The 23,144-nt window shown below is 44.5% G+C and overlaps 1 protein-coding gene across 1 annotated transcript in view; it reads right to left on the bottom strand.

The window, feature by feature from the left end:
- Positions 1-3,285: 3,285 nt before the first annotated feature.
- The window catches only part of mtpap (mitochondrial poly(A) polymerase), a 65,967-nt gene continuing 46,108 nt past the window's right edge, over positions 3,286-23,144 (bottom strand). The window contains exons 6-9 of the mRNA XM_068007270.1: positions 21,187-21,413; positions 11,850-11,942; positions 11,686-11,759; positions 3,286-4,427 (exon numbers count right to left, since the gene is read on the bottom strand). Coding sequence (XP_067863371.1) covers positions 4,056-4,427; positions 11,686-11,759; positions 11,850-11,942; positions 21,187-21,413 — 766 coding nt within the window. The 3' untranslated portion in view covers positions 3,286-4,055. The remainder of the gene's footprint in view (positions 4,428-11,685; positions 11,760-11,849; positions 11,943-21,186; positions 21,414-23,144) is intronic.

Raw genomic sequence — 23,144 nt, 5'->3', positions numbered from 1 at the left:
TCTCCAGTGGCTGGAGTCGTACCTAGCACAAAGGAAAATGGTAGTGGTTGTTGGAGGCCAATCATCTCAACCCCAGGACATTGCTACAGGCCAATCATCTCAGCCCCAGGACATTGCTGCAGGAGTTCCTCAGGGCAGTGTCCTAGGCCCAACCATCTTCAGCTGCTTCATCAATGATCTTGCCTCCATCATAAGGTCAGAAAAGGGGATGTTCGCTGATGATTGCACAGTGTTCAGTTCCATTTGCAACCAGTCAGATAATGAAGCAGTCCGTGCCCGCATGCAGCAAGACCTGGACAACATCCAGGCTTGGGCTGATAAGTGGCAAGTAACATTCGTTCCAGGCAATGACCATCTCCAACGAGAGACTCTAACCACCTCCCCTTGACATTCAACGGCATTACCATGGCCGAATCCCCCACCATCAACATCCTGGAGGTCACCATTGACCAGAAACTTAACTGGACCAGCCACATAAATACCGTGGCTACAAGAGCAGGTCAGAGGCTGCAGCGAGTGACTCACCTCCTGACTCCCGAAAGCCTTTCCACCATCTACAAGGCACAAGTCAGGAGTGTGATGGAATACTCTCTACTTGCCTGGATGAGTGCAGCTCCAACAACACTCAAGAAGCTTGACACCATCCAGGACAAAGCAGCCCGCTTGATTGGCACCCCATCCACCACCCTAAACATTCACTCCCTCCACCACCGGCGCACTGTGGCTGTAGTGTGTAACATCCACAGGATGCACAGCAACAACTTGCCAAGGCTTCTTCGACAGCACCTCCCAAACCCACGACCTCTACCACCTAGAAGGACAAGGGCAGCAGGCACATGGGAACAATACCACCTGCATGTTCCCCTCCAAGTCACACACCATCCTGACTTGGAAATATATCGCCGTTCCTTCGTCGTCCCTGGGTCAAAATCCTGGAACTCCCTACCTAATATCACTGTGGGAGAACCTTCACCACATGGACTGCAGCGGTTCAAGGCAGCAGCTCACCCACCTTCTCAAGGGCAATTAGTGATGGGCAATAAATGCTGGCCTTGCCAGCGATGCCCACATCCCATGAACGAATAAAAAAAAATGATTGAAACTCAATTGCATCTGAACTTGGCTGTTAGACAACTTCATGGGTATGTTTTTTTCCCCAAAAAATGGTCTCAGCTACCCAACCGAATGTCTCTCACATACAACTCGCCACTTCTGTCGCACAGTAGCAAAATCAAAATTAACCTCTTTTAAAGATGACTACTTTTACTGAGTACTTAAAGGTAAATTTGAGTGCTTGTAACAAAAGGATAAAAACAAGGGTTTCACTTTTGCCAGATACACCAACAGCAACTTTTACACTTCAACATTTTTACTCAGATAGGGTAGAAAGCTGCATTAGGGTCAAAGCTGGCTGTATGTGGGACCATAGTTGTGGAAGCAGCAGAGCAGCAATATGATTGCAGCTGCATATAGCAGTCAATGGGTTGCAAGAAACATTCTCCTCTTCAGCAACTTCGTAGTGTCCACCACCATTGTGTTTTCAAACAGCCCAGGTAACAAGATGCTATTTATTGGGTAGAATCGCTGGCCCCAGTTACTCCAAATCCAGGTTTTACCCCCAGATATGCCACTTACTCACTTTCTATGATGGATGCCGAAAAATCAACCATCCAACCTCCTAGAAGATCCCTAGTGCTGACCAGATCAGCTGCAACTTTTTCTACTGTCCCCAGGAAGGACACTTGTTTAAAAAAAAAACTTTAATTTGTAAATATTCTGCAGCTACAATCTGTTATGGTATACTATATATTGCATACACGTGACATTGTCATGCATTATCCAAACTTGACATCGCGTATACAGTTGGAGATGCCTCTGGGGTGTTTCCTTTTTGGACAGTGGTCAGAAAATCATTGCCGTGCACTCATTTCCCTTTTTTTAAATAAAACAAAACCGTGCCCTTGTGGGTTTCTTTCAGTTGGGTGGATCACTACAACCTTTCTGCTTCAATGAGGGTAATGCTGAGCTGAAATTCTCCAACCTCTGTATACATGGTGATTTTGGACGAGGCCATTTATCAGTGCTCTACGATGTTCAGTCTCCCACATCATTGGGATATTATAAGGTGGCCCAGCAGATTCTCCATGTTGAGCCTATCAGTGTCATTGAGAGGGCTCATGGGGTCAGTCACTGTACAACAGTCTAAACATACCAACAATGCACTGTAATGGAAATTTTAACTACAGCAACTCAGTCATAATGTGATCCAATTTCTTCACTAAATGATTTTCATATTGTCACCCAGCAACAGATACTGGATGCCCACAAACACTGGAGCAGGTGCAGGAGATAATTGAACTTTTGGTTCACAATATCTAATCAAGCTTATGGAGATTCAACTCAAAATAGTGGAACCTGTATTGTCTACCATAATTGAGGGGCTCCATGGTAGATAATGGAAACTGGCAAATAATCAAGACTTCCTAAACTTTGGTGTTACTTGTACATCACAGCAATATGGTAGGTATGGGACAAAGAAATATAGTACAAAAAATATTGTGCTATTTCATTCATCAAGATTAAATCAAACAACTAAAATAAGCTGTGCAATGAGTCAATGTCTCACGCAAGGCATCGTCCAGCCAAAGTTAGGGGAGGTTACATTGCAGCAACTATTATACACTGAACACATTAATAGGAAGGACAAACAATTTGGAGACTTTTTGGGAGTGCGATGACACTGGTCCACTCTTCCATGTATTTTGCCAATGCCTAGTTCGTCAGCATTTCTGGGAAGACTTCATTTGATTATAACTAGTTAGTAGGCTCACATTTCCAGATGAAACCCAGTCTGTGTTCTTGACCTCCCAATAGAGAACGCACTGACATTATACAAACATTAATGATCATATATATTTACTATCTGCAGCCCAAAAATACCAAACACACTGGATGGCATAACCATGGAGAAAAGTTACAATTAATACATAGTGTCACAATTAAAATCTGAGTACATCCTTTCCTTATTAACTATTGACTTGCACTACATTTTTGATGATCAACTCATCCCTCCTAATGCTCAGTGAGAGTTCTAATCATATTTTATTTCCCTTCACTCAAGGTCACTATTGGCATTACTCAATGTGTTGCTTTGTTAAGTAATTAACCTCCTTGATATGAACTGTATTGTCCAGTCCATGATCACTGTCTTTGCTCTTCTACAAGGCCACTTTGTCAGTAGATATGAAAGGTGTCTCATATTTCATTCAATCTTCATCTGGATGCTTTAGCAAAATCAATGATTTATTTTATTATAGAATGTTTTTCTTGTACTGTTTGAATTGAACTGATTTGTACAACGCTAAGTGAACTGGTTCTTGTGATGCCACAGTCTCTTCCTTACGAAGCAAAATGAAATGGATTCCATTGGGGAAAGGAAGTCAGACATTTGTAAAAGACTCTGAAGCAATTACAAGGCGAATGGATTACTAAATCCAGTCAGAGACAATAGTTTTGCAAATCAGTAAATTATGATTCACATTTTCACAAACACAGATCCAACTGGGAATGAACAAATGCAAAGAAACCAAATGCTTAAAAAGGTCATAAACTTTTACTGATCACCATCCAGCAGTTGATTTAAAATGTAACTGCTGCTAATATAAATTTACAACATGAAACATTTGTGGATTCAGCAGCTTTCTAAAAATAAGGTCTGGAGACAGCCATTAAGTTTCATTTGGACAAGTAGAAGCATGTAGGAATGGTCTCCTAGGTCACCTGTTGGATTCCAAGCCAATACTGTTTAATGGTTTGCCTTCAAATTATTAGCTCCAGTGCCATCCAGTTCATGAACTATTCCCATTATAGCACGTTCAGACTAGAAGTTAGGAAACTTAAAGCAAGTAAAAGTTCTTACTGGAAATTAGCTGTATCATTCAATAATTCTTGCAGCACTTTGTGAAAATCCATTAATTTAGAGTCTTGAGATTTCTGCTGTCTTAGTGCTCACGGTGTTTATGCCGACACAAATTAATTTTATTTATAGAGGGCTGCTACCGTGCAACAGTGCTAATGTACCTCCTACCACCGTTTGGCCTGTTTAAATTGTCACTGGTTTGTTTATTTGTCTTTAGTGAATCCAACAAACTTTTAATCCTCTCGCTAGCTGGTTGCCTCCTCTTCTTCTTGCCCTTCCCTCCAGAGGAGTGTGTGGTAGGAAGAAGCAGGGCTGCTAATCCCCAGGGGCTGGTCTTGGTCATAGGATGTTGCAGACCTGCCTGCTGTAATATCCATGCACTCTCTCTAGCTGCTGTCACAAACCTCTCCAGCTGGGTTTGATTGACATTCTTGCTCACATTTAGAGTCTGTTCAAATGGGTTCTGAATGTACAGTGGAGACGCTTCAGGTTTATTTTGTTCTTTTCCCTGGAATGGTTTCAGAAAAAAAAATTAATTTACAGCATCTAACATTGTTTAATATGCCACTGTAATTTACCAAGGAATTCACAGTATTGTCTGGCTCTTCTATATAACCTATTGATTTATTTCTCTCCCATGTACTGGATCAGCTCAGTGCAGAAGGGAGCAGAGATCACCAAACGGACATCGAGAACTTCCAGAAATCCACATGTGCAAATAAGCAAATCCCCAAATCATGAACTTTGTACTGATGCAGTTATTACAGTTACATTCATCTTCAAAGTTTTTGTTCATCCACATATAACAGGACTCCTTCCATTCCACGTATTATTTGCATATGTTTTAAAACAGAAAAATCTGCTTAAATTTGAGAAGGAACAAGGCAGTTTTGTCCTATGTAAGTAAACTGGAGTTTTCCCTGAAATGAATTGGTGCGTGTTTGGAATTCTAAGTTTGTTTAAATTTTACAACGTAGGCTTTTGGCATATTCATCAAACTCTATATGTCATCTCATGAACCCAGAGGTCACTCCAAATTGTTCAGGAATTATGTAATAACAGCCTTAAAACAGTGTTGTCACAGCATTCCTTGTACAAACCCACATACAGCTCCTGTACATTTAGAACAGTACTGGCTACATTTAAAATGCTGGTGTCACATAGCATTACTTAATTTTATTTTACAGGACCAAATGCCAGTACATACTTCAAATATTTTTTAAAAATTATAAAAATGCATTTGACAGTAGCTTGCTTTTTCAGAAGATATTTTGCTCGTGGTTGTATCTACGCCTAGCAATTTTTAAAATAATAAAAGTTGAAACTGACAGACAAATGGGTATGAATACTGGTCTGAGGAATCTAATGTGAAGCTTAAGAAAATACCATTTTCACACCCTAAACTGAAAAAAAGACACAATTGCTTCATTAACAGGTTGAAAAGACCCAAAGCACATCCGTTCTTCAGATGAGACATTAATAGAGATCCCTTCTGCCTTCTCTGGTGGTTCAAGTGGATGTTAAAGATTCCATGTGAGAAATAGTATGGTTTCCTCCTGGTCTCCTAGAGAACAATGCCCCATCAACCACCACTACCATAAACAGATCATCTGGTCATTCATCTCATTGCTACTTATGAGATATTACTCATGCAGAAAATGTCACATTTTCCTACAAAACAACAATCATTTCACTTCAAAATAATTAATTGCTAAAGATAATTAAAATTAATTATTGATCATTTAAAAATTGAAGAATTAAAAAATCAAAGAACCTATGTTTATTATTGTGACTCCAGCCACGTAGCTGCCACTGTGATGATGGAATAAAAAAACGTTGAGATTTATGTGCAAGGGAACAGTTGCGATTTTACTTTTAGTAAACAATGCCTTGGAGTGTGACCTGAGCCATACGAAATTGACGGGCAGGAAAAGGCCAGATGCTCCATCAAACCTGACTCACACCATGACGGTCGGGCCATCATGGCTAAACACTTCTTCCCTCCCCACCGTCTCCCCCCCCCCCCACCTCCCACCTACATAATCTCATGGGAGAGTCAGCCTTTGATTGTTGCCCTCAGTTTTAAAGGGACCATCAGCGTGGTGACTGCCAGTGAACTGTTGTCCTTGTTCCATACCTAACTAGGAATTAAAGACTAATGTTTGCTGCAGGATTGAGAATGTTGTCTTCAAAGCAGGACATAATAGATGATCCAGATCCCCTTGAAAAGAAATCCAAATTGCACAGCTTTCGTTTCTTTTCCTGCTAAAAAATAGTCTCCAGAGATGTGCACAGGTGGAATCTGTGACGTCAGCTTGGTAAGTACAGCATGCACGTGTGTGCTGAGACCACAGACACTATGCACATGCGCCTACAGACCTGACTTTTTGTAAAAAAACAATGGGACATTTTTCCTCTCAAATTTGGGAGGATTCACCTCGCCCCAAAAATCCAAGAATTTATTAGTGGAAATCTGTAAAAACTGATTTTAATGATCCTTATTCGAGGAATCAAAGCACTTTGAGATATTTCAACAATGTGATACAGCACTACATAAATGCAAAGTATTTCTTTCACATTCTTTATTTGCAATTTCAGTGAATTTTCTCAAAAAGCAAATGTTGTAAATTACTTGGACACTTATGTGAATCCAGGATAGGTCTGCACTATGAAAACCTGGTGCTTCTATAGATGTTTCGCTAAACTTTTAATAGAGAAATCATCAAACTGGAGTTAACACATTGGGTGATCTAGCATCTATTGAACTTGCATTCTGTCAGCTACTAACCATGTTCCTGCTGCATTATCCCAACTATGTTAAATACTGCAGCTTAGTAAGATTACTAAACAAATATCTAGCACTATTTCTAGCACTACACCAGCCAACTAGAAAAATGAAAGGAAAAATAAAGTTTATTCCAGCCTTGCTCAAAACCTGCATACTTTTAAGGAAAGACATACAAACAGCCACATTTGGTGAAAAGTATGTTCGGCTTCTTGTTACAAGCGAATCCATATACTGCAACAATACAAGATCTCTGATGTTAAAGTTGATATGAAGTAGTCCACAAGTCACTCAATAAGGGCTGTATAAAAGTAAAGACAAATGATCTAACAATTTGTTAGAAAGGAAATTCGGAAGGGTGTTGACCCCCCTCCCTCCCGGTCCATCTCCCTTTCTTTCTCTCCAACCTGCATCTGCTACTCATTCCTCTTCCCTGTCCTCACTCCAATACCTGGCCTGTGACTCAGCATTGCTCCCTTTCATTGTTTCTCAGTGAGTGAAAAGGGAAATTAAGAGACAGAGCTATTCCAGTCTCCCTAGCATGAGTGAACATGGTCTACTGCTGATAGTGATACTATATTGTTAATGGAGCCTTTGTGCATTGCCATAAAGTACAGAAGCATTACTTAATCTGTTATATCACATTCGCGATTGTTTAGTCTTATGTTAAAGCACTCATTGCTATGGTTTGTTTTATGCATTATATACACATGCCTTATCATTCATTGTCATTCGATCATTTTTTAAAAACTGATTTAATGCCAATTCATATTATTCCAGTATATTCTCAACTTCCTCTTGCAACTACTTGTGAATAATAAGAACCATCTCTAAATCACAGCAGCACCTGGCATAATATTTAAAACTGAGACACAGACAACACAATTGTAGATACAGTGAAACCTGTAAATTAGGGACTTGCATCCGGTGTCCTTTATTTGCAGGTGTCCTTAATTTCAAAATGGTCATTGTATGTACAGTAAACCAGATGAGCCAAATATCCCGGGATCGGCTGTATCTTCTGCAGCATTCCTTCTTTTCCTCACACTCACCTGGGGTCATGCCTAATTCTGGTGCACTGCCAGCAGGATGTAATTTCAGTTTATTTTCTGTTTGTTGGGTTTCCCAGTTCATTGCCATCCCGGGGTTCATTGCCATCCCGGGGCCCTTTTCCATTGAGGGAGGGATGTCCTAATCCTGGGTTCTCCTGCACAGGGCGAGGTGGCTGCTGTAGGACAGGAGTGCCTGGGAGATCCCAGCCAAATTGGGGGGTGGGGGGGGTGGAATTAATGTCCTGCAGACCCCTGTCCTGGACTACCTCCGTCCATGTGCTGCGGTTGCTAATGTTAGAAGTGCTGGGCAGTGGGCAGGGGGCTGTTAGCAGCTTATTAGTACCTGACGTATTGGTGGAGTAGGGTTGCCAACTCTGGTTGGAGGCATTCCTTGAGGTTTGATCACATGATGTTCGGACCATATTCCTGGAGGTCGGATCACTTGACTTCTACAAATGTTACTGGATTTACCTTATAAAGGTTGGGTCCCCTGTAGTTAAGAATCTTTATTTGTGGTTTCGCGCCAGCAGCTGTTGTGTGAGAAGTTTCAAGAACCAGGAGGTCACCATGAGCAGGTGAAGAGGGGAAACAGAAGGTGTGGAAAAGGGGGAAACCATTCTATCTCTCCCCCCTATCCCCCTATTCTTCAGTCTCCATCTCTGCCTTGAGCCCCCATTCCCCAATCTCCCTTTTCCCCCAACTCTTAACCCCCCCACCCTGTGCGATTTCAGTGCCCCCGATTCCCGACTCCCCCCCGACTGGCAGTTCCCGGCTTTTGTTTAATGGAGATCTCGTTACCCATCATCCATAGCAGCAGAGAAACCGCTCTATCCCTGAGACAGAGCCATGCAAGCATTCAATCCGACTGCTTGTGTGCACACTTTAGGGGCCCGATTTTAGCACCCGCTACCGGGTGCTTTCTCGGCGGGGGGGCCCCAAAAATCCCAAAATCCCGGAGCGTGACCGGATCGCGCCTCGATCCCGCCCACTTCCGGGTTCCGCACTGACGTGTGGGGGTGCGTGCGCAGCCTCCGCTGGTGGGAATCCCGCAGGCAATTAAAGCCAGCGGGATGCCACTTGAGTGTATTTATTTTGCTTGTTCAGGTCGTTAACTGACCTGATTAAGGGACTGTGTGTGATTTTGGATAAACATGGGACTGTTTCACACACTGGGGGAAACAGTCCTAGTTGAAATGGACGTGTTGCAGCAGTCAGCCTGTGGCAGCTGCAAAGGTCCATTTGACAGGTGTGTGGGGGGGGGGGGGGGGGGGGGGGAAGACCTCAGCCATTGCAGGAGGCCGCTCTGTCACTTGGGACAAAGTTTGGCCTCCACCACCCTCCTCCTGATGGTCGAAGTCACCAACCTGCACACTTACCCCGGGGTCCGGAGACATGTACCTACCTTGCGGACCCCCTCAGATGTACATCTTGCGGATGGGGGCCGCCATAGCTGCAGTCATGACCTCCTCGGAGGGCGAACAGCATCACCAGCCTCGCCGGCCTCGCCGTCCACCTCTGACACGTGGAGCTCCACAACACAGTGCTGTGACACATCCACCTGTACAGCAGGAGGGAGGGCTACCGCAGAGAGAGATGCGTCGCAGAGGGCACTACCCTCGCCACAGGTTCCACAGACCGAGGCTCAGACTCCTGGACCTCTCTGAGCAGCAGTGCACACGGCGGCTCAGAGTCAGTCGACATGTAGTCGTGGACATCTGCAGCCTCTTTCATGCCGAGCTGCTCCTGGCTGCCCCGTGCACCATCTTCCTACCTGTCGCTGTCAAAGTCACCACTGCCCTCCCGAACTTCTGCTCCACAGCCTTCCAGGCTGCAACCGGGGACATCCCCGATGTCTCTCAGTCGTCTGCGCAGAAGAGCCCTGCAAATACACCTACACCCACTCTGCAGTGACACACTGGGTGGCATCAGTGGTGGGTCCTCATAGGGATACCCAGGAGCGGGCATTATTGCACAAACCGGACAGGATTCGCGAAGACATGGCAGTAGTGGTGCCAATATAATGTGTGATGTGAGTTGTTCTGAAATTCAATAGAAGTAACACCCATGACAAACCCTCAAACACCCTTGTGCATCCCCTTCATGCTCACGACATGTTTGCCTTACGCTGCCTACAACACATATGTGATGCATGCCCTGTGGCTGCAGCACAGGTGGTGGCAGGTTGAGTGAGGCTGGCCGTGAGAGAAATGCACGAGAGGGTGAGTATGGGATAGAGCCATGAGATTGTATGAGGATTGGGTTGCGTGGTAGTGGCGGGGTGGGTACTCACGAGGTGAGTAGGTGCAGGTAAGATGAGGATGAGGTTTGAGTGGGTATGAGGGGTGATGTGACAGAGTAGTGTTGGCAGTGCCGAAGGAGATGTGGGGTGGGGGCAGTGTTGTGGCAGACAGAGTGTAGGGGAATGAGTAAGGGTTCTCACTGTGGCTGACCTACTGAGGTCAATGGCGCGCCTCGTGCACTGTATGCAGGTGGGCGATATGTTGGTGGCGCAGGTGACCCCTCTGCCACCTCGAGCCAGGCCTTCTTGGTGGCAGAGGCAGGCCACTCCATGCTGTAATTTTTGCTGTTTGTGGCAGCATCTGTCAGTGGAGGACTGCCCCTTTAAATAGAGCGCCTCCAGCTGACAGATCTTACTGCGCATGCGCAGCCCGCAGCCCGCTCGACGCGCAGATCAGCAGCGGGGAACCTGGAGGAGCAGGTAAGTGGATCCAATTAGTGGGTTGCCTGCTACGATCGCGCGGGCAACCCACTAATTTCACCGGGCGCGTTGAAAACGCGCCCGCTGGCCCACCCGCCCAGAACCCGCACCCCTGGTAAAATCGGGCCCTAGGTCTCAAGTGGATACAGGGGTACACAGCAAGCATCCCACCCCCTCCATTTTATACACTTATTAAAGGGGACAGAAAGTCTTTGGGCGGGGTGGGGAAAGAGGGTATTTTTGTTCAAAATATTCCACCATTGTATAAAAGAAAATGGTAATTTCTAATGAATGTATATATTTTAAATTGGAGTCACCGAATGATTTGTAAATCGAACTCATCACAAGTACCTTCAAGGTATGTTGTATAATCTTGTCATTTATACCGCAATGAGATATACACTAAAGAAGGACGACTAGTAGCACCTGACATCTGAAATGTTCTGCCTTTGCCATATCCTTGGGTTGACATGAAGTTACAGATTATGCAACAATAAAATACTCTTAAGCCTTTAATCTCAGATTGAGGTTACTGGAACTGGTAACTCAAACACCTGCAATGGTATAGATGTATCAGAAAGTGTCACCAGACTATCTGCAGCTGCACTGGTTGCCAGCATACACAGTTGTTGAATGTAACAGAAAAGATGGAGAAAGAGTAGCACAAGGTTTAATACTGTGAAGGAAGAATGCCAGCAAATGCCTCAATGGTTGTCACCTCAGGGAGGAAGCTGGGAGAGATGGGTTGATTCCAGTCATTTCAAGATCCTGACCTGTGAGCTCAACTACAGACCAGTTACAGACTGTGGTCACGGTCACACCCAACTGCCTGTCTGAAAACACTACAAACTTTACTTGCTGCAGCTGATTAATTAAAAAGAAAATCAAGGCTCTATTTTCAAATTAGGGTTATCCTTAAAAGTGGTTCAGAATTATTTATCTTTTAACAACTGTCCAATTCTACAGCTTTAAGATGCACTGACTAATGGGTTATCATTGGGCTGATCTAGCTCTGACCTTTCTAGTTTAACGTCTTCCTCACGATTCACACTGAAACTCCCAAGAGTGATCATCTTGATGCACTAAGATTTTGTTAAAAGTTCCACTGTAACAACGTTGGGTTAATGTTTGATCAAAACTAGATCGCTGGGATCTTTACATTAGATAAATCAAAGAAATATAAAAATTCAAAAGTCTGCAACATACTAACCTTTCTGATATCGATGGACATTCTATTGAAAGCAAAAGTGCCATAAAATTCAAAGAATTCTTGTAGGAGTTGCTCTGTAAAGAATCCCAAACTGAAAGTCATTTAATTTGCAAACCAGAATTACATATTACTTTATATGGTCAATTCTACATCTTCTTACTTACCCAATGTCTCTGTGTTTTGGGTAGGCTTTATCTTGTTAACATCAGAAATAAACGTGCAGTCATGACTTTCAATAACGTATTTATCTTTTGCTTCTGAAAAAGAACAGTCAGTCATTATCAGTGTTCCTAATATAAGGGATAACGGGCAAGGGCAGAGCAACGTGATTACAGTCAGCAGCTCCAGTTAAAGCTCTATTATTGGCAGAGGTATGATGGGCTGAATGGCCTTCTGGGCTGTAAATTCTACAATTCCTCAAAATCCTTTCACACCAAAAAGCAATTGCAATGGGTTAGCACAGGACAGCAGCAGGTGGGCTGGAAGGTCAGGAAGAGAATGGAAATGTACTTATGGTCGTCCTTGTTCTTTCAACATTGATCATTTTACATATTCAAATGAATAGGTGTTATAGAATTGGGTGGGGGGGAACAAAAAATTGGACCCCTGTCCCTTTAATAACAGTACCATAATTTATCTTTATTTTTCTCTCCTCACCCCTCTTCTCAAGACGGCATGACGCCTGAAACATGGGGCCCGATTTTAGCAGGGGTGCGGGTTCTCAGCGGGTGGGCAAGCGGGCGCGTTGGTAACGCGCCCGGTGAAATTAGTGGGTTTCCCGCGCGATCGTAGCAGGCAACCCACTAATTGGATTCACTTACCTGCTCCTCCGGGTTCCCTGCTGCTGATCTGCGTGTCGGGCGGGCTGCGCATGCGCAGTAAGATCTGTCAGCTGGAGGCGCTCTATTTAAAGGGGCAGTCCTCCACTGACAGATGCTGCAACCAATAGCAAAGATGACTGCATGGAGCAGCCCAGGAGGAAGGCTGCTCCCAGTTTAATGATGCCTCACCCCAGGTATCAATACATGGGGTGAGGAGGAGGGGGAGGACAGAGATCTTCCACCCGGCGGGCGGGAGGAAGCGGCCCGCCTCCGCCACCAGGAAGGCCTGGCTCGAGGTGGCAGAGGGGGTCACCTGCGCCACCAACATATCGCCCACCTGCACACAGTGCAGGAGGCGGTCCAATGACCTCAGTAGGTCAGCCACAGTGAGAACACGTAGTCTTTCCCCTACACTCCGTCTGCCACATCACTGCCCCCACTCCACATCTCCTTCGGCACTGCCAACACTACTCTGTCACATCACCCCTCATACCCACTCAAACCCCATCCTCATCTTACCTGCACCTACTCACTTCGCCAGTACTCACCCCGCCACTACCACGCAACCCAATCCTCATACAATCTCATGGCTCTATCCCATACTCACCCTCTCGTGCATCTCTCTCACGGCCAGCCTCACTCAACCTGGCACCACCTGTGCTGCAGCCACAGGGCATGCATCGCATATGTGCAGTAGGCAGCGTAAGGCAAACGTGTCGTGAGCATGAAGGGGATGCACAAGGGTGTTTGAGGGTTTGTCATGGTTGTTACTTCTATTGAATTTCAGAACAACTCACATCACACATTATATTGGCACCACTACTGCCATGTCTTCGTGAATCCTGTCTGCTTTGTGCAATAATGCCCGCTCCTGGGTATCACTATGAGGACCCACCACTGATGCCACCCATTGTGTCACTGCAGAGTGGATGTAGGTGTATTTGCAGGGCTCTTCTGCGCAAACGACTGAGAGACATCGGCGATGTCCCCGGTTGCACCCTGGAAGGCTGTGGAGGAGAAGTTCGGGAGGGCAGTTGTGACTTTGACAGCGACAGGTAGGAAGATGGTGCACGGGCCAGCCAGAAGCAGCTCGGCATGAAAGAGGCTGCAGATGTCCACGGCTACATGTCGAGTGACTCTGAGCCTCCGTGTGCACTGCTGCTCAGAGAGGTCCAGGAGGCTGAGCCTCGGTCTGTGGAACCTGTGGCGAGGGTAGTGCCCTCTGCGACGCATCTCTCTCTGCGGTAGCCCTCCCTCCTGCTGTACAGGTGGATATGTCACAGCACTCTGTTGTGGAGCTCCACGTGTCAGAGGTGGACGGCGTGGATGGCGAGGCTGGTGATACTGTTCGCCCTCCGAGGAGGTCATGACTGCAGCTACGGCGGCCCCCATCGGCAAGATGTACATCTGAGGGGGTCCGCAAGGTAGGTACATGTCTCCGGACCCTGGGGTAAGTGTGCAGGTTGGTGACTTTGACCGTCAGGAGGAGGGTGGTGGAGGCCAAACTTTGTCCCAAGTGACAGAGTGGCCTCCTGCAATGGGTGAGGGTCTCCCCCCCACCTATCAAATGGACCTTTGCAGCTGCCACAGGCTGACAGCTGCAACACGTCCATTCGAGCTGGGAGTGTTTCCCCCAGTGTGGGAAACAGTCCCATGTTGATCAAAAATCACACACAGTCCCTTAATCAGGTCAGTTAATGACCTGAAATACCAAAGTAAATATTGTCAAGTGGCATCCCGCTGGCTTTATTTGCCTGCGGGATTCCCACCAGCGGGGGCTGCGCGCGCACGCCGGCGCGTCAGCGGGGAACCCGGAAGTGGGCGGGATCGAGGCGCGATCCTGTCCCGCTCCTGGATTTCGAGATTTTTGGGGCACCCCCGCCGAGAACGCACCCGATAGCGGGTGCTAAAATCGAGCCCATGGTCTCACACAACATGATTGCAGCCCTCCTGCATTTCACCAAAGTGGCCATGACTCATGAGAGCTTAGACAGACAGTGAAGTGATAGACAGTGAGGGGCTTCACTTGAAGTGCCGTAACCTACAGGGCTACGGACCAAGTGCTGGAAAGTGGGATTAAACTGGATAGCACTTTTTTGGCCGGCGCGGACACGATGGGCCGAATGGCCTCCTTCTGTGCCGAAACTTTCTATGATTCTATATTGAAATTGAACCCGAGCTTGTCCTTGCCTGAAGTCTGTACAAATGCACTTCCAACAGGGATCTTTGAAGAGCAGTAAGTAGAAGTTTAGTTAAATTTCCTCTTTTCAGCCTGGGGATCCTGGGGCCAATTGTAGAGCTCCCAAAGCAGCCTCTGCTGATGTTGGCTCATTCAGCTCAGACCTGATATCAAACTTGGCACTGCCCTAGACTAAAAGCTTACTGTCACACCGTACAATTCATCTACCCACAGAGCCGTTGGAAGGTGACCAGCATTGCTAAATTGTGCTTCTCCTTCAGAATGAAGTTCAAAACCCTCAGGTCCACAATGAGCCCAAAGATTCCCATCTCTCCAAAACCATAAGGTAGGGGGAGTTTAACGCTGAATTTTCGTGGCCTACAGCTACCTTCTCTATCACCTGGGACAGCAGAAACTGGCGCATTTCTAGGACCAAAAATTCTTTGGTTGCACTGCTGACTTAAAAAAAGTTACTCCATTCAATCTCAGCATAATTTCTTGTAAAACAAAGAAATTAACCTCTCCTGAGAGTCTTCCCTCGCCAGTCATCTCTAAGTCTGGCCAGTAGGTTTCTGGGAAAATCTGAAACTCTAAACCAGGCACTACTGTAAGATTCCCTGAGGTAAAGTTAAAATTCCATTAAATTCTTGCACTGGTTTTATGCTCTCCACTAGCAACAGAACTGCAATAACCATATATGTTATTTATTGTGGATGAATACAATCCAGTGGTCGTATTAATCCTCAGCTGGTGTGCCTGGAAATACATACACTTTTCCCAGGTGTCAAAGTTTTTGGACTTTTTTTCTGGAGTTATACAACCAATTACCGTATTCAGTCTGTACTCAGGACATACATAATTGCCTTAATTCTGGGAAGAGGGGGCATGTGGGATGAAGTCATGAAAAGATTAGCTTATTCCAGTCACATGGTACATATTACACAGCAGTTTAAATTAGATTCAGCGAAAAAAATTGTCATTTGCAGCATTAAGAAACCAAACAGTAACGGTCCAGGTTATCAAAAACTTGTCTATTGAATTTTGATAAAGTTAATATATAAAGAAATTATGAAGTACACATTTCATTTTAGATTCTCTCACACATATACAAAGAGAAAGATAAAATGACATACAACTAATATTCTATTTGGTTCTATATATCGAAGAGTTAAACATGAGTTTGAAATAATTAAAAGTACATATATTTCTGTAAAATTTGGATGCAAATAGAGATTTGCAATCCGTTACTGTTTTTAAAAACTGTTTGAAAGAGGTGTTATTGATGTCATAATGAGAATCAGCAAAGTGGTGCAGCATAATTAGGGGCAAGTGATTTGGTGCAGCTTGATATCCCAAGACAAATCCGGAGGACTAGATATATTGGGCTGGATTTTTCTTTGCTTTACCACCCAAACATGTAGGAAAATTGGGTGAGGAGGCCCACTGCCACACCCCCGCCCCCTATCAGGGCCGACCTCAATTTCTCTCCCTCCCCAGCCCAAGCCCAGATCACCCGTGTGCATGCAAATAGTGGCAGGGAGGTGGGGCCCGAGAACCTGGCTGATTTCCCTGCCTTCCACCGCCGATTCCATCGACCTCAAGGACTGCCAGCAGAGAGGTGGTGGTAGACCCCGAGACAGTTGTGGAAGGCCTGCTGATGCCCCTTTTGGAGCGAAAGGCACCTCTTTCTGTCTGCATGCCCCAAGCATGAAGGCCATGGGTTTCTCTTTGTATATGTGCGCGAACTGCACGGTGTGCGGATACACAGTGTGCTGCTGAGAGTTTGGTAAGTGTGGGAGTTCGGTGAAGTGGGGGAAGGAGGTGCTGCTTTGCCTTGCTTTTCCGAACTTTTCCCGCAGAGCGGCAGTGGACCTGAGAGTAGAAGACTGAGATTGTGGAATAAAAGCAACAGCAGACCTGCAACAAGAGACAACTACTGTGCGACATCACAGGTGAAGCAGGAGAGTCCGAGAGGTGAGCAGAGTATAAAAGGGGAGACCTAGAGCGGGAAGAGAGTCTAAGAGTCTAAGGCAAGTCATGGCAGCACAGCTCGCACCCGTGATATGCTCCTCCTGCACTATGTGGGAGGTCATGGACACTACCAGTGTCCCTGGCGACCATGTGTGCAGGAAGTGTGTCCAGCTGCAGCTACTGGCTAACCGTCTTTCAGAGCTGGAGCTGCGGGTGGACTCACTGTGGAGCATCCGCGATGCTGAGACTATCGTGGATAGCACGTTCAGTGAGGTGGTCACACCGCAGGTAAAGAATACGCAGGCAGAAAGAAAATGGGTGACCGCCAGGCAGAGTAAAAGGACTAGGCAGGTAGAGCAGGAGTCCCCTGGGGCCATCTCCCTCTCAAACAGATATTCTGCTTTGGATACTGCTGGGGGAGATGGCTTATCAGGGGAAAGCAGCAAGAGCCAGGTTCGGGGCACCACGGGTGGTTCTGCTGCACAGGAGGGGAGGAAGAAGAGTGGCAGGGCTATAGTGATAGGGGATTCCATTGTAAGGGGAACAGAGAGGCGTTTCTGCGGCCGCAAACGTGACTCCAGGATGGTATGTTGCCTCCCTGGTGCTAGGGTCAAGGATGTCACGGAGCGGCTGCAGGGCATTCTCAAGGGGGAAGGTGAACAGCCAGTAGTCATGGTCCATATTGGTACCAACGACATAGGTAAAAAAAGGGATGAGGTCCTGCAAGGTGAATTTAAGGAGTTAGGAGATAAATTAAAAAGCAGGACTTCAAAGGTAGTGATCTCAGGATTACTACCGGTGCCACTTGCTAGTGAGTATAGGAACAGGAGAATAGACAGGATGAATGCGTGGCTGCAGGGATGGTGTAGGAGGGAGGGATTTAGATTCCTGGGACATTGGGACCGGTTCTGGGGAAGGTGGGACCTGTACAAGCGTGACGGGGTACACCCGAGCAGGACCAGGACCAATGTCCTCGCGGGGGTGTTTGCTAGTGCTGTTGGGGAAGTTTAAACTAGAATGGCAGGGGGATGGGAACCTGAGCGGGGAGTCAGAAGGGAATAAAGTTGAGAGCAGCAAGAGAGGGGAAGACCCAGGGGAAATCTACAATACAAATAGTACAAACAGTTGTTCAAGAACAAGTGAAAGGGAAAAGCATAGAGCAGCGGAAAGTGTACTTTAGGCACGACAGATAAAGTAAAAACTAGAAGGCGTAAGGCGATTAACCCAGCATCAAAGCTGTGGCAGGGGGTTGGGAACCTGAGCAAGGAGACAGAGGAAAGCGTATCAGGAAGGGACAGAAGGTATGGAGTAAAAGGTAAAGTGTTAAAAAAGGAAAAAGCAGGAACTAAGTGTCATAAAACATATTTGAAAGTTCTTTATCTGAATGCACGTAGCATTCGTAACAAAATGGATGAGTTAATGGCACAAATAACGACGTATGGGTATGATCTTGTGGCCATTACAGAAACATGGCTGCAGGGTGACAATGACTGGGAATTAAATATGCCAGGATATTTAACAATCAGGAAGGACAGGCAGGAAGGAAGGGGAGACGGGGTGGCTATGTTAATAAGGGAAGGAATGACTGTAATACAGAGAAAAGATATTGGGACAAAGGATCAGGATAATGAAACAATTTGGGTAGAGATAAGGAATAATAAGGGGCAAAAAACACTCGTGGGCGTAGTATATAGGCCTCCTAATAGTTGCAACTCTGCTGGAAGAAGTATTAATCAGGAAATAGTCGGGGCATGTAATAAGGGAACAGCTATAATTATGGGGGATTTTAACTATCATATTAACTGGACAAATCAAATTGGGCAGGGTAGCCTTGAGGAAGAGTTTATTGAGTGTATTAGGGATGGATTTCTTGAGCAGTATGTAACTGAACCTCCAAGGGGGCAAGCAACCTTGGACCTGGTCCTGTGTAATGAGCCAGGATTAATTAATAATGTCCTCGTTAAGGATCCCCTTGGAATGAGTGACCATAACATAGTTACATTCCATATCCAATTAGAGGGTGAGAAGGTTGGTTCTCAAACAAGCGTACTGAGCTTGAATAAAGGAGACTATGATGGTATGAGAGCGGAATTGATTAAAGTGGACTGGGAAAATAGTTTAAAGGGTAAGACTGTACATGAACAGTGGTGTTCATTCAAGGAGTTATTTTACAACTTTCAAAAAATATATATTCCACTGAGGAAAAAAGGGTGTAAAAGAAATGACAGCCATCCGTGGCTAAGTAAAGAAATTAAGGATAGTATCCGACTAAAAACAAGGACATATAAGGTAGCCAAACTTAGTGGGAGGATAGAAGATTGGGAATTCTTCAAAAGACAGCAAAAAGTAACTAAAGGATTGATTAAGAAAGGGAAGTTAGATTATGAAAAGAAATTAGCAAAAAATATAAAAACAGACAGCAAGAGTTTCTGTAGTTATATAAAAAGAAAAAGGGTGGCTAAGGCAAACGACGGTCCCTTAGAGCATGAGACCGGGAAATTAATGGTGGGAAACATGGAGATGGCAAAAATGCTGAACAAATATTTTGTTTCAGTCTTTACGGTAGAGGACACTAAGAATATCCCAACACTGGACAAACAGGGGGCTCTAGCGGGGGAGGAGCTAAATACGATTAAAATGACTAAGGAATTGGTACTCAGCAAATTAATGGGACTCAAGGCGGATAAATCCCCTGGACCTGATGGCTTAGATCCTAGGGTCTTGAGGGAAGTGGCAGTAGGGATTGTGGATGCTTTGGTAATAATTTTCCAAAATTCTCTGGACTCGGCAAAGGTCCCGGCAGATTGGAAAACTGCTAATGTAACACCCTTATTTAAAAAGGGTAGTAGGCAGAAGGCTGAAAATTATAGACCAGTTAGCCTAACATCTGTGGTGGGTAAAATTTTGGAGTCTATTGTTAAGGAGACAGTAGCGGAACATTTGGATAAACATAATTTAATAGGACAAAGTCAGCATGGTTTTACGAAGGGGAAGTCATGTCTGACAAATTTGCTTGAGTTCTTTGAGGATATAACGTACAGGGTGGATAAAGGGGAACCAGTGGACGTAGTGTATTTGGACTTCCAGAAGGCATTCGACAAGGTGCCACATAAAAGATTATTGCTCAAGATAAAGAATCACTGGATTGGGGGTAATATTCTGGCATGGGTGGAGGATTGGTTATCTAACAGGAAGCAGAGAGTTGGGATAAATGGTACATTCTCGGACTGGCAACCTGTAGCCAGTGGTGTTCCGCAGGGGTCGGTGCTGGGTCCCCAACTCTTTACAATCTATATTAACGATTTGGAGGAGGGGACCGAGTGTAACATATCAAAGTTTGCAGATGATACAAAGATGGGAGGGAAAGTAGAGAGTGAGGAGGACATAAAAAACCTACAAGGGGATATAGACAGGCTGGGTGAGTGGGCGGAGATTTGGCAGATGCAATACAATATTGGAAAATGTGAGGTTATGCACTTTGGCAGGAAAAATCGGAGAGCAAGTTATTATCTTAATGGCGAGAAACTGGAAAGTACTGCAGTACAAAGGGATCTGGGGGGGTCCTAGTGACCCCCAGGATGTTGATGGTGGGGGATTCGGTAATGGTAATGCTGTTGAATGTCAAGGGGAGGTGGTTAGATTCTCTCTGGTTGGAGATGGTCACTGCCTGGCACTTGTCTGGCGCGAATGTTACTTGCCACTTATCAGCCCAAGCCTGGATGTTGTCCAGGTCTTGCTGAAATTAACACTTATCAGGTCGTTAAAAGTGTACTTACACTGAAATGGACAAGACTTAACTTTCTGTGGCGAGCTTAGTTCGTATCTACCGCATTTCAATGGTGAGGCAGACAGCAAGATGCCGTTTTCACGAAGCTAACGGTGGAGTGGCGCAACCTGGACAGCAACTTTTGGATTTCCGCGTTTAACCGCGCATCTGCCCCTCGCCTGATGTTGCTGCACCATTTGCACATAAATAATGGTGAGTGCCATTAACCTCACCGTTATTTTGACAACAAATTCTGGCTCAATTAAAAGAAAGGAATGAGAGGCATTAGTTATGAGGAAAAACTAAAGAAACTGGAGCATTTTTCATTAGGTTAAGAGGAGATCTGGTTGAGGTGTTCAAAATTATAAGATTTGATAAGGTAAATAGGGAAAAGCTATTTTCATTGTTCAGTGAGTCAGTAACTAGAGGCATAAAGGAAGAGGTTAGAAGAATTTTTATTTACATGCAGAGGTTTGTTAGGACATAGAATTGCCTTACCAGAAACAGTGATGGAAGCAGAATCCACAATAGCTTTTAAAAAGCAAGCAAGTATTTGAAGACGACAATTTTGAGGGTACATGGGTAAAGAGCAGGGGAATAGGACTGAGTGGATAGCTCTTTCAGAGAGGTGGCACAGGCACGGTGGGCAAATTTCCTCCTTTGGTGCTGTAATAATCTGTGACTCTAAGTTGTTATGTGACTCTCGCATGCTGCTGTGGAACAGTGACGTGTAAAGGATACTGAAATCTCTTAGCCTGCATTACCTGCTAGGTCTTTGAGCTGGTCGATTGTCGGTATGATTGGCGGATTTCTCTTCTGCAGCAGGAAAAGAACCATTATGGTCAAGGAGAAGTTAGTGATCCAGGCTCCGGGAATACTGCTAGTGATCCCCTGAACACGGGCCCAGCACCGAACACCAAACACCAGGGCCCGTACCCGAGGGTCGATATTAGAATAAATATATAGGAGTTCAGTGCTTCTCATAGCAATTCTATAACAAAAGATCAATGAGCACATTTTAAAAACTGATTAAAAAAAATTAACATGTAAATCCTCAACCTCAATTATCAACTGTACTTATTAAATTCTGACAAGTTAATGAAACCTTATGCATACCTTCATTTATTTAAAAATGGTGCTTTCTTGATCTGAATGGAACGTGAACATGTCATGGGTTAAGCCTAAGGCATGCTAACATGAATAGATAGTCATGAAGCATTCTGCCTAACATTAACTCCGAAAGAAAAGCACTGAACATAATTTTGGCAAGAACATTTGAAATGTAGATTTATTATTTTGAATTTTTTTAATAAGTTAAATCATGATTTAGTTGAAAGCAATACCTTGTTCACAGCAAATTTCGTGATTCGATATCCTATTACAGGAAAACAAACTACCTCAGACAGATCTCTTGAAAAGTTATTTCAAAAAGATTTGAAACAACTGTTGAGATTAGTTTAATGTGCTTATATAACAGGTCAGAACTGACAATATTTACTGTGAATAAGGTATCGCTTGGAAGTAAACTCTAAGCTAATAATTTTTCAATAGGGTTTTGCTGCATATTGTTATTTTAACTTCAACCTTCCTTCTAACCATTTAGAAAGGTGCTCACTCCACACACACTTAACTGCTGGTATACCTTTCAAAGAATGCTATTGCATTTACTGTGGCAGCATGTATTCTCATTGATAGCACCTTGCTTTTATGATTCAAAGCAAGTGGAGTGCTCCAGAACTCAGTTAGCATGGGTCAAAAACATTTGAGTTTTGTAAACAAAGAAATCAGAGGTTCATATTTAAAGTGTGTGCCACTCTAACAAGCTGGGATGAAATACCAGTTAACACTGAAAGGAGTGCTTTACTGCAGAAGGATGCTTACTAGGCTAGCCAATGCAGACAATTTAAAAGTCTCTGCTGTTTGGATGTACTGTTGTTAGAGATGTTAGCTGCAATGACGATGACTGATGACTGAAAATAAAGCCTAAAGTAATATGCTTTAATTGGTTGATAAATGGACAGCTGGGAGAGAGGGTGGGCACAGTGTGGAAAGAGGAAGCAAAAATAGAATTATGAATGATATTTGACACAAAATTTGAAACTGAATGAAACCAACAACAATTCAGCTGGAGCACATTTACTCAACGTAGACTGTTATTGGCAGCATGCAAACAGTAACACACGTGCTAGCTGATTGCAGGTGTCAATGGCTTCCAAAATCAAAACACCATTGTAAGCCAAGTAAAACTTGTCAAAACTTTTACCGAACCCAAAAAGAACAGACCTATAAAACTTCAATAATAGTGCAGAAAACACTTAATGGTGAACTCAAACCTCTATTTTCGAGACACACAAGACTGTTGCTTTCAACAGGAGAAAAAGAGCTAGAGGTGAAGTTCAGAATGAGGCTTTGGAGCAGAGAAGACCACTAACCAAAGAAGCCATGAAAAAGTCTCTTTCCCTATTAGACATATTCTACTTGTATGTGTGGAGGTTAAACAAATTAGAAGAGTTGAAAATTTTCATCTCCGCCATATAAAAGGGCAGAAAAACATTACTTGCAGGATTGGAAGTCTTTCACATTGGAAGCCATTTTAATTTTTAATCTTTTTGCTTCCTCTCCCTTGTAAGAATGGTTAAAAACTTTTTTAAAAATTCACAAAAGTACACATATAAAAATAGAAAACAAAGAGCTACACAAGAAACGGACTGAATAACGAGTG

The sequence above is a fragment of the Heptranchias perlo genome, chromosome 2, assembly GCF_035084215.1.
Source record: "Heptranchias perlo isolate sHepPer1 chromosome 2, sHepPer1.hap1, whole genome shotgun sequence".
Classification (NCBI taxonomy): Eukaryota; Metazoa; Chordata; class Chondrichthyes; order Hexanchiformes; family Hexanchidae; genus Heptranchias; species Heptranchias perlo.
Note: the sequence above shows the minus strand (reverse complement) of the source record. Positions and strands in the feature narration are given on the sequence as shown.